The 12,635-nt window shown below is 40.5% G+C and overlaps 1 protein-coding gene across 4 annotated transcripts in view; it reads right to left on the bottom strand.

The window, feature by feature from the left end:
- KIF16B (kinesin family member 16B) overlaps window positions 1-12,635 on the bottom strand; it is a 613,875-nt gene that overhangs the window by 344,785 nt on the left and 256,455 nt on the right. For all 4 annotated transcript variants that reach the window (XM_082252310.1, XM_082252311.1, XM_082252312.1 and 1 more), the window contains exon 13: window positions 4,448-4,567. In XM_082252310.1, the coding sequence (XP_082108436.1) occupies window positions 4,448-4,567 (120 nt within the window). The remainder of the gene's footprint in view (window positions 1-4,447; window positions 4,568-12,635) is intronic.

The raw sequence follows: 12,635 nt of genomic DNA, 5'->3' as shown, positions 1-12,635 counted from the left end.
CTAGGGAGCCAGTTCACGCATGTGCAGGAGTATGTGGTTATTTTCGTTGGTACTATACACAACTGACTGTCATGTTGGAATCCTCAAAGTCAGGCAGGATTTGGCTGATTCAAGGGAGGTAAAAACGACAGGCTTTTGACCAAAATCAAACCTTCAGCATATTTGTATTTGTGTTCATGTGACCTTGGAGGGGACATTAGACTGTACATTATGCTGCGGCAGAAAGTGAAATGAATTAGCAAAATAAACCCAAAAAAAAATTCAGGTCGATCAGTTTATAATTACAATCTCCCAGTCCTTTCTGAGACAGAAAGTGTCAAGCTATTATAATAAACTTTACAGATCTCAGAGATACTCTGAAAGGAAAAGTCTAGCACGTCTCTAAATTACTTTAAATGTATACATTTTCTGTGGATGTCTGCTCCAAATGAGCCATGCATTTACATATGGCACATCGACTTTAACGGAAAGCTGTCACTAAAAATACACTACTGATATTGAAATAGACAACCCTAAGCTATGTACCGTACTGCTGAAAAGTGTGTCTTATTCAGCATACATTTGTGAAATAAGGCATTTCCCATCGATTCCCCTGCAGCAATACATTGCTATTGCACAGTAAGTGCATCTCCATATTCTGGCCTTCACTAACAAAGAGCTTCTGATCATTAAAATCTCACCTGAAGCTAAATGCGGCGGCACGTCAAGCTTCAGATAAGGATGCACATTGTTATGTATAATGCTGCCAAGAATTCTCATCTATATTAATATGTGGTGCTTCCCTTACCCTATCCCTAATAAAATGAAAAGTGCAGCTATTATGGAAAGAAAATAACATTTCCAACACTTTTATAAGTCAAAATGCCTATTTTTATCTTTAAAGTAAATAAGCACTTTTAGGGCCCTTTCACACTGATCAGCTTTTGATGCAATTTCGGTGTTTAAAATGCGTAACAAAAATGCATGAAAAATGTATCCCTTTAAATCTTATGGAACTCTTTACACTAAGGTGCTGAAGGTGCAGTGCATTATTAAAAGTCCTGCATGCTGCATTTTTGGTATAAGTTTCAAAAGTGCACCATAAATGCATTGCCCTATTGAATAGAAAACACATCAGAAACTTTTTTTGTACATTTTTTTCAATAAAGCAGTTTGAAAGGGCCCCTGAATATTAATACTAGCGTTACCGTTCAGTTTTATTACTATGTACTGTAGGCACGATTCCAAAGCAAATTAAGTTAAAATGATAGTAAAGGCAAAAAAAAAAAAGAAAGACATATCTTGCATTCTGGCAATAAAATGAAAGTGGAACTAAACCCTCCTATCTTTTTCAGCCAAGGAAGCTGCCACCTTAGCCTCTGTTTGATTTTCAATTGCCATGATGCTGCACGTGTGATCAGTTATGACACCAGCCATTTAATGGTTTGACAGTTTCGTTGAAAGAACAACCAATGTGATGCCGGGAATATATGTTTTTTTTAAACCATTAAATCTATAGGTTTAGTTCCGCTTTAAACACAGCTGTCTGTTTTTATGAGTCCTTGTAACATAGTATTATTACCTGTAAAGAGAAAAAGATCAATGCTACTCCTGACCAGCCCAGATGAATAAACTATAAGGCCCTATGACTCAGCCCCAGTGGGAGGGCAAAAATGCATCAGGGTTTGGTGGAGATATGTAGGCTGAGGCCTCTGGTCATCATCTAATTGCCTGAGTTTTTCAGGAGTAGCGGTGATCCCTTCCTCTTTATATTTACTAGTCCTGTGGTTTGGTAGCCTGCACTCCATGCTGATTTCACCTCTACTTTGAGGTGGCGTCAAAATAAATATAAAAGGTCATAGTTCAATTTCCTGTTCATCTTGCCAGTAAGTCCTAATTTTCAACTCTCCATTACCTTTTTACTGCCATGGACGTACAGTGGCACAGAACCGTTTTCATGATATTCCCACTTTTGCTATAAGCTGATCAGAATGACCCCCCATCCTCCCCACTGTTGCTGCTCTGCCCTTTCTCTTCTGCTTACCCTGCTCTCTAAATGCCTTACCACCGCTCTTATCAGGTTCCCCTGCCCCTGAGGTGGCTGCTAGCTTCTCCTCCTCTCTCTCGCCAGCTTCAGCTGCTGCAGGGGAGCCACAGGAGGATCATATTTGGTAAAAAGATATCCCCAAGCTCCAACCCTCCCGTTCTGGAAACACTCACTACAGCCTTACAGCACCGATCCCCCAGCACCCTGTTCCTGCAGGGGTGCTGGACGGTTTTATCTCGTCTCCCCCCCGCCTTCAGCTACTACTAGGGCACACGGTGGGGGGATTTGTTTCAGGATAAAGAGCAATCAAGATTGCTCGCTCCGGTGTTCATTCATCATTTAACTAAACATCGTTTACAATGCTTCAGTTTGTGAATGAACAGGAAGCCTCTGTACAGAATGCACACTGTCTATATCTATGTCTGTGCACCCACACAAATGTCAGATTGGGAGCAGCGGCTGTGTCCATTAAGCCACTGCATCTAAACTGACATCAGAGGGGGTGCCTGCACAAGGATGCACTTAACACCCGAGCATACATTTGTGGGTAAATTTGGCCCTCCAAAGGCACATGCATTAGTTCGCCCACGTGAGAAAGGCCTTAATAGGAATTTAGCAGGGATTTTGTAAATTATGTTGCGTTTTTGTGTGTGGATAATGATTTTGGCATATTTTTTTATATAAATATTCTTTTGATAAATATTTGTGGAACTATTTCAGGGCCTAAAAAAGTCGGTAACACTTTTTTTTTTTTTTTATTCTACTGGTCCTACCCTTTATATGGTTTGGGAGGTCTTTTACAAACTCTGAAAGCTGTAAGTGAACCTCAAGGGAAGGAACTCATGCCATTTTTTTTTCAGTTCTTTTGATTACATTTTGGGGAATCCCCCGCTGATAGCAGGTATGAGTCATGGTTGTTAGGATGCCAGCGGGTGCAAAAATTGATGCAAAAACAGACTGCTGTCCATTTACATCTGATTACCATCATTTGGGTCTATTTCAATGGACCTGGATGGGGCCTTGTTTCGTTTAAAAAAAAAACAGATTTGAAAGGATGCGGGTGTAAAAAGATGTAAACGAATGCCTAGATTGCCCTGAGAAATGAATTGCTGTCCGTCAATAGTCAATGACATGCCCATGTGAAATGGGCTTAAGTCTGTGGTTTCCTGCCTTCAAATGCAATTTCCAATACTGCTTTATCACTTCATGAATTCTGACTCCTCCTACTGCTAAAAAGAACCCATCTTCAGTGTTCAGGCCTAGGGGCCCAATCTAAAATAATAGGGTCCCACAGCAAAAATTGGTTTCCTCCCCTCTGTCTGGCCTGGGACATATGCCAATCAAATATGTTTTCTGCTATTTAAAAATACAGTTCTGGAAATAGAGTCTGTCAGAACCAAAAATACCCTGTGGAAAGAGACTGACCTACAGAACTGTGGAGAGCATTCTGTTCTATGAGCTGGGGCTGATGGAAAACAGCAGGTCTTACATAGAAAAGGGACATCATCAGCACATGATCATCCTGTACAGTCAGCTATACAGTCAGGCATAGTAATAGCATGCTTCCCTGCATAGCTCAGCAAGTTGGTGACATCCTCCAGTGCCATTAATGACTCAAAACCCCTTATCCTATCTGCCTTTCCTTCTGCCCAAGGGTCATAGCACCTGCAATGACTATAGTTAAGCTGGGCATACACTTTTTGATTTTTTAAATTAGGCGCAGTTGGATGAATCTCCCACTGCGGCTACTGTATTTTGATAGCCAGTACCACTGGCTGTCCAAATATCTGAACAGTGGTTGCATCTGATAGGATGCATCTGCTGTTCTGCCAACAATTTTCCAATTGAGGGATGTCAGGCACCCAACAACTCTAATATGGAAATAACACAATCAAATCCTAAAAGGCACACTTGACCTTTTATACTCCCATATCACAGAATCAGCTAGGGAGGGTTCCAATTACAGTAATGGGAGCAACACTGGAGTATAGTAGGGGGTGGCGCAAAGCAGCTACAGGGAAGGAAGTCACTATTGGCATAAAATGGCTTCCTAGGCTTCAAGACTCAAGGTAGGTGAATATACAAGCAAGCATGTTTATATGTCTAAGGATTAGGAACACTAAATGGAGCTCATGATCACTTTAAAATCGTATTTACTGTAGGGTTAACTGGCCTTTTACATACATTTCTAAAAGGCTGGGTGTAAAATCTGCTGTTCATTCTAATCCCCAGCATTTTAGACAGAAAATATTCTCAGAGCTACTTTAGGAAATATTTGCATCTATGCACTCACAGCAGACCGAGCCTCCACATTGACATTTATTGGGCATGGCATGTAGATTAAAGTTGGATCAGCTGGTGTTCAATTCTTAAAGATTAAAAAAGCGACAGCATAGTGAGGAGGAAAGACACAAGTTTTACCTTCAAGTGATACAATATAATGCCGGTGCTTAGAAGATCGTCATCAATGCCAATGAGATGAGGCAGCTCAGAATCCAACACGACACCAATCCCCTCTTTCCGGAGAGCCAGAGTTTGCTCCTGCATTGAGATGAGACATCGGGTTACTCTTTTGTTAGATGACAACAGGGAGTCGGGTGACCGCATCGAAAATTACATTTAGAGCAAAGTGGCAGGTAGGCATTTGTTCGGTTACAAAAATAATATTTGTCTACATGACAAATGGAACTGTGGATGCAAAATTGTGTAAATGGATGTTTGTTTATGCTTTAATAACAAAAGCAGGGCTCGTTTATAATGTTGCTGCAGCCCATCCATTTGACGAGGGCTCGGAAACTAATAAAACATCAGTGGCAGGGCAAGCTGTTCACCGTTGTCAGCTTGACAGACATATCTGCCCTTGTCCTGTCATGGTCTGTATAAAGGCATTAGGAGAATACAGGAGGATAACCCGTAAAGAAAAACTCTATTGGCGTATTTCCAGTAAGTACACTTTCTGATTTATTATTTACCTTAAAATTATTTTTGACAAGACTTTCTTATTTGCTTTCTGTACTATATTTCAATCACAGTATTTTATGTACAAATCTGTAAACACTTCCTTAAGTGGTTATTTGTAGGTTAGTACAGGGGTTCCCAACCTTTTTTCAGTCAAGGCACTCTTGAAAATTATGGACAATTCCTAGGCACCCTACATAATACATCAACATCAACACATGTAGGACACGTAACGTAAGAGGTGATTTAGTCTTCAAAAATCCAATACACTTTTAGACACTGGTACTGACTAGTATTCCAATGTTCTTCTCCCTCAGATTTTCTCCATCACTCAGCTAATGTGACTACAGTGCTGACAGAGGGGGGTAGGGGAGGGTCAATGGTTGTTAGGACGCCAACGGCTAGAATAGTGCACAATGAAATCTTGTGGCTTTGTATAACTAAAAAGAAGGCTTTATCCACATGCCTCCTTGTATAGAATTTTGGGGCAATTTTATAAGCATTTTGCCAAGGCACCCTGGTTGAAAAAGGCTGGTTCAGTACAGGTCATTGGTAGTGCTGGCCCTATAAAGTATAATCAGGTGAAGCCGATTACAAAAAGAGAAAGGCAACTGTACTATAGGTGAAACGGACCTTATGGAGATCTAGTCTCTAATTTCCCCATCAAGCTTTACACACCCAGTGACAAGAATTTTCCCAAATTTGGGCATTGCCATATTTGGATAACAACATCACTGGTATCCCCCGCCTCTTTGTTTAACCACTTCAGCTCCGGAAGGTTTTACCCCCTTAATGACCAGGCCAATTATTGCGATTCGGCACTGCGTTAATTTAACAAATTGCGCGGTCGTGCAAAGCTGTACCCAAATGCAATTGATGTCCTTTTTGTCCCACAAATAGAGCTTTATTTTGGTGATATTTGATGACCTCTGCGGCTTTTAAATTTTGCGCTATAAACAAAAAAAAGAGCGACAATTTTGAAAAAAAAAAAAACACAATATTTTTTACTTTCTGCTATAAAACATTCCCAATAAAAAATTTTAATCTATTTTTCTTTTTATCATTTTAGGCCAATTTGTATTCTGCTACATATTTTTGGTAAAAAAAAAACGCCAAAAAGCGTATTTTAATTGGTTTGCGCAAAAGTTACAGCATTTAAGAACTACTGGATAGATTTTTGGACTTTTTATTTCTTTTTTTTTTTTATTAGTAATGGTGGTGACCAGCAATTTTTAGCAGGACTGCGACATTGCGTTAGACAGATCGGACCCCTAACTGACATTTTTGACACTTTTTGGGTTCCAGTGACATTAATACAGTAATCCGTGCTAAATTACACTGCCAGAGAAGGAGTTAACACTGGGGGTGATCAAAGGGGTTAATGTATGCCTAACTGTGCTTACTCCCTGTGGGGGGAAGGGCTCTGTGACAGGCACAGAGAGATCGGGGTTTCAGCTTAGATGAAACTCCTGACCTCCCCCCTGCCTGTGTGACAGAAGACTTGCCTGCTTTGTTTACGTAAGCAGACGGGTCTTCTGTCAGTTTCCCTAAAGATCGCGGGAGGCCGGCGGCAATCGCCGCCGCTCCTCCCGTGGGCCGCCTCCCGGTGTGTTGAGACACAGCGGGAGCGCGGCTCTAGCGGCTCTAGCGGCTCGCGCGCCAGTGCCAAGACCGCGTGCACAAAATTACGTAGATCTAGGTGATTTTGCTCAGCCGAGCCCCCCTGCCACAGTATATCTGCGGGGGGCAGTCGGAAACTGTTTAAAGGGTAACTGCACTTTCGTTGGGAAAAAAAATAGCAAATAAAAAAAAAATATATATTGCATATACATTTGCGACACAATTCCTATTTTAAGTGAATTTTTTTAAAAATGACCTTTCCTTTTCAATCTGCAGCTCTGTAATTTTCGTTGAATTGTAATGCAGTATGGCTACCTGGAGGTGTTCTGTACAGAGAATAGGTTACAGAACGTCATCCATGTATGTAATTTCCCACTTCTGTGATTGGCTCACTGATTTTCCCAGAAGTCTGCACTAGGATATATGTTACATTTTTAAGCATCCCCTGCAACAAAAATGTCATTTTTGGTACAAACAAACAGGGATTTCTTCAGGTATATTACTGTACCAGAAGCTGTCACATACATGACAGCTTACCAGAATACACATGGCCCAATCTGGGTACTTGCATACCTCCGTATGCCAACTAAGGGCTGGTCTTAATTATTTTTTTAGAAATGTGTCGCTGCCATAGCAATAGGTTCCTAAATTGGGGGGAAGTAAGAACTTTCTGCACATTTTGGTAATGTTGCCAACACTAGTGCAAATGCTTGCCTGAATTAGGCACAGGTATTCTGAAGGAAAAATTGCCATTAGGCTGATAATAAATTCTCCTGTTTATGCCAAACTTGGAATGACATAGGTATTGCTGACTTCCACTCCTTTGCCAGAGTTTTCTTGGCAGCTTTTAGGATTAAAGTTAGAAGCTTAAAGTGGTTGTAAAGTCCGAAATTTTTTTTTATTTTATTGCAGTCAATGCATTAGGAAAAAACCTTCTGTGTGCAGCAGTCCCCTCGGCCCCCATAATACTTACCTGAGCCTTCTCTAGATTCAGCGATGTTGCACGATAGACTCGGCTGTCCAGGAAACTCTTTCCCTCCTGATTGGCTGAGTGGGTGACATTGGCTTCCGCTGCTGTCAATCAAAGTAATTTAGCCAATGAGGAGAGAGAGGGAGTGGGGCCAAACCGTGGCTCTGTGTCTAAATCAGGGGTCTCCAAACTATAGCACTCCAGTTGTTCAGGAACTACAATTCCCATCATGCCTAGTCATGTCTGTGAATGTCAGAGATTTACAATGCCTCATGGGAAGTGTAGTTCCACAACAGCTTGAGGGCCATAGTTTGGAGATCCCTGGTCTAAATGGACAGAGAGCAGCGGCTCAGCTCAGGTGCCCCCATAGCAAGCTGCTTGCTGTGGGGGCACTCAGCTGGAGGGAGAGGCCAGGAGCGCCGGTGAGGCAACCAAGAAAAGGAGCATCTGGGCTGCCCTGTGCAAAGCCATTACACAGAGCAGGTAAGTATAACAGGTTTATTTATTTATTTTTAGATTTTAGGATCTCTTAAAATTGGGAGCTATTACAGCACTCAGATTTTAAATAAAGCAAGAACTCCCAGGGTATCTTCTTGGTGCTCCTGCCCACACACTGGACTTTTTAAAACAGATTTCGAACCCATGTGCAGCATCACAGACTATCCTCCTTTTTATCCATACAGTAAATCATTTGGTAATAATAAAGTCAATATTTTTTGAACATGAAGATCCCAGCTTATATAAACTTAAAAACTGATTGTAAAAAATGTGACATACTGTGTTTTGGCTAGAAAAAAACGTTTGTAAATGACAGCAACAGCATGCCAAACACACTGATGTCTAAACACTTCTGCCATATTATTTTACTGAGCCTTCTTTAAAGATTGAGAAGGCATCAAACATGACTAATTCTGTTTGTTCAAGTAAAAAAGGGCTTACACCAATATCAACTACTGAGTGTTTTATCACAGAAATATTCTCTAAGCAGACAGTCAGGGATACTAGAGCATGACATAAGACGAAGGCTCCACTGAGTACACAGCAAGGCCAAAGAAGAGCTAATAGATGCTTTGTAAATGACCCAGTTACATTTCAATGGTCTGGGCATTATTTTATTTGATAGCCCTAATACATTATTAATAAAAAGTCCCATTCGTTTTTAATATCATCTTAGTGCTCTGAAGCTTATCTCTCTATTGTACTTAACAGTAAATTGATTTCCCTATGCACAGGGGCATATCCAGTAAATATGGGCTGTGAACAGCTTTTATAGTTATATATTATTACTATCATCCTTTATTTAAAAAGCAGCAACATATTAAGCAGTGTGTCATTTACGATGATTCAAGAGTGCAAGAAACAGATGTATGTTTTTTTGCTATAGAGGTTTACAAAACTTTTATATTAAAGCTGAATTGTAGGTAGATAAAAAACAAAAAAAATTAAAGTAGAATAAACCTAGTTATTGAATATCGTATTTTTAACATGATATTGTATTTTCAAAGACATTTTTAATCTTTGTATTTAATATTTTTCATTGAAATAATACTTGGCGATCCATCCATGAAGGTCATTGTTTAGACACTTTATTATATAGGGCAGCGGTCTCCAAACTGCGGCCCTTTGATTGCTTTTATCGGGCCTTTGGGGTACTATTCCTTCCACTGACACCAACAATGGAGAATAATTCCTGTGGCTGATTCCAACAATGGGGCATTATTCCTCCCACTGAAACATCAAGGGGGCAAAATTCCTCCTATTGACACCAAAGATGAGGCACAATTCCTCCCATTGACACCAAAGATGAGGCACAATTCCTCCCATTGACACCAACGATGGTGCAGAATTTCTTCCATTGACATCAATAATGGGGCACTATTCCTCCTTCCACTGACATCAATGATGGGGCACTAGTCCTTCTACTGACACCAAAAATAGGGCATTTTTAACTCCCACTGGACACCAGGACATTTTCTACTCCTACTGGACCTAGTCCAGCCCTCCCTAAATGCTGAGAGACAGTAAACTGGCCCTTTGTTTAGAAAGTTTGGAGACCCCTGATATAGGGTAACAACGTTCAGCCCCTGTCCTCTAGCTACTCCATGTTGTCACCTGTTACATATGCTTCTGAAAGACGCAATAAAAAAAGCATTGCAACAACCTGGCCTGGTCTCCAAACTCAGACCCCTCACACATCTTTAATAATCCCGATTCCCCCGGGGAAAAAACATTAGGGCATTCAACTGGTGGCTAAACAAGGGCCTATTCCGTATCGGGCATTTCTTTAACTCCATGGGACCCCTCTCGTTCCCACATTGTGTTAACTTCCTCAAGATGCCCTTTACTGAGAGATAGACACTCCCAGATCTCACATTTCCTACACTCCTTATGGGACAACAAACCAGAACCCCCGCAGCATACTAATTATGAACGTTGGTGTTCGGAGGCCAAGGACCCAAAAGGTGGAATTTCCCTTATTTACTCTGCCCTGTCCAACAGTGATTAAAAACCTGCCTATGCCCTGGCTTGGGAGAGGCACCTGGAGATGGAGTGGAACCTGGATGACTGGAGCTCCCGCTTCCAACGCTCTTTCACAGGTATTTTTAATGTCTCTCTTATTGAAGCAAATGTCAAATTGTTCCCCAGATGGTATCTGGTCCCTACCCGTATTGCAGCTATGTTCCAGGATGTCTCACCCCTTTTTTTTAGGGGCTGTGAATCCTCCGGTGATTTCCTGCCTATTTGGTGGTCTTGCCCCAAACTCCAGCCATACAGGAACAAATTATTCTAGATTATTCGCAAAGTTCTCAACCACCCAATCAATCAATCTCCACAAATCGCGCTTCTTAACGACAAAGTTCCTAAAATTTCGAAACTACTCAGAAACGACTTCAATTTAGGTTGTTGGGAGCCAAGCTCACCATAGCTAAAGCGTGAAAAAAACCCAGAGTCTCTAAACTTAAAATCTCTTGGATCATGTCCCAGGGAAAAATCTCTAGCATCATCACTGACAAAGTGGTTAAATTTGAGGCTGTTTGGGAACCCTGGGCAAAATATGTGCAGGTTTCCATTTGATCTGGATGCCAGACCCTCTCTTACCTCCCTATGTGCTCTCTTCATCTTAGCTAGCCTCCTAATCCACTTCTGCTCTCCTCCTCTTCTACCCCTTCTCTACATGTCCTCCCTCACTTTCCTCTTTCCACTCTTCCTAATCGCTCTCACACTCTCAGGATCCATCCTCTGGAGGAAAACTGACTGGACCCGTATGTTTCGCCACCCTCCGGGGGCATGATGTCCTTTCCTTCTTTTCCTCCTGGGAGTGACTCCCAATATGATGTACCGTTTATATTTTGCTGCGTTTTTTTCCTATCCCTCCTCTTATGGGAACTATGCTGATGTTGTTGATGTCTGTAACATGTGGATCGTTTGTTGGTTCTCATAGTTTTCCATGACAAATACTTGTGATTATGACTCCTTACAAGTGTCAGCCTTTTTACTCTTACTATGCTCAGTTTGTATTACCATGCTCAGTCTGATCGTTCTACCATGCGATTTGTATTTTGTATTTACAATTCTTTCAATAAAAATTAATGAAAGTAAAAAAAAAAAAAAATATTGCACATGCATATGTTCTGTTGTTGTCACTATTAAGAATCTCACCCTGAGCAATGCCATGCAGAAGATGCTTTTGTACATCTATACAGAGAGAAAGTGGTTGCAAAGAGAATGCAGAACATCAGCAGCACTGAGATGAAAGATATGAAAAAAAAAAAACAATAAAAAAATGAAAACAATTTTATATAAAGTGTTTTTTTTTTTGTTTTTTTTTTATATGATACACAGTGCTTATCAAATGAAACATCAAGGTTAGGGTTTACATCTAGTCAAAATGTAGTTGTGAAATCATTAAAAATTATTTTTTTTAAAATCATTAAAAACTATTAAATGCATCATTAAATGCAACCAATGTAAGAACCTGTTTTTGATTTGGTATTGGCCCATTGCAATATCCTGCACAGTAGAGACCAGAAGAGGGAGGGATAGCATGAGGAGCCAAGCAGCTGTGCTTCATGGAAATATACTAAAATTTAACACGCAGACAGGAGGAAATCACAGAAGTAGGAGTTTAATCACAGTTAGGGGAAGGGAAAGTGACCCTAATTATATTTCATTATTGCTATGGATAATTTTGCCATTTTCAATAGTGCCCAAATAAGCTTACATGTTTAAAACAAATGCACCTGACCTTGAGCACAAAAGTCTAATGCTTTATGTTCTGTAAATGCGAACAAAAAAACAAAATGTCAACATGTACCTGGAAATGTGTGCATAGGTGTAAATGGGGCCTTGATGCACAGTATTACAGAAGAAAATGGAATCTCCCCTTCACTTTAAAAGCACCCAAACCTTAATGCAGAAAATAAATCAGGTGTAATTTTTGGTCCCTTAACACTCTTAAACAAGTTCTCTTGCACAACAATGATTATGCCTTTGAAGCCCAAAGCCAAATTGTAGGTTTTTTTCCTTTTAGACAGAGAGTGGACAAAATGTATGTTAACCGTTATTATGGTCTAAATCCCATTTAAGCAGAGGTTTCATTATGAACAGAAAGTAAGGAAAATCTCTCCACTTCCTGTCCATTTAATGGGTGACAGGCAGTCAGGCAGTATAAAAAGGGAAGGGACATCCCCCAGGAAGCAATAAACTTATTTCTAAATAATGTGAGATATTTTCTAGTAGAATGTGTGTGTTATCTGTTCAGTCATGTCCACCTTTTGGTGAATCTATGGATCTGCTCTATTCACATTTCCAGATCTTGCACTGCTTCTTTTGGTGGTTCTAGGTTCTCCCTGGTGTTGACTTGCATGTGTCTAACCATCTTGCTCTTTGGCAGGCTAGCTTTCTTTTGCCACTGACCAATCTGAGCAAAATTACCTTCTCAAGTGAGTTTGAGGACATATCCAAAATAGGTAAACATGAGTTTAGTAATTTTGCCATTCATCTGGTTTTATGCGCAACAGTTTTTGCGGTCGAAAGAATGCTCAGGAATGTTCTATAGCA

Source organism: Pelophylax lessonae, assembly GCF_965119305.1.
Source record: "Pelophylax lessonae genome assembly, chromosome: 3".
Lineage (NCBI taxonomy): Eukaryota > Metazoa > Chordata > Amphibia > Anura > Ranidae > Pelophylax > Pelophylax lessonae.
The sequence above is the reverse complement of the archived record's forward strand: the minus strand, read 5'-3'. Positions and strand labels throughout refer to the sequence as shown.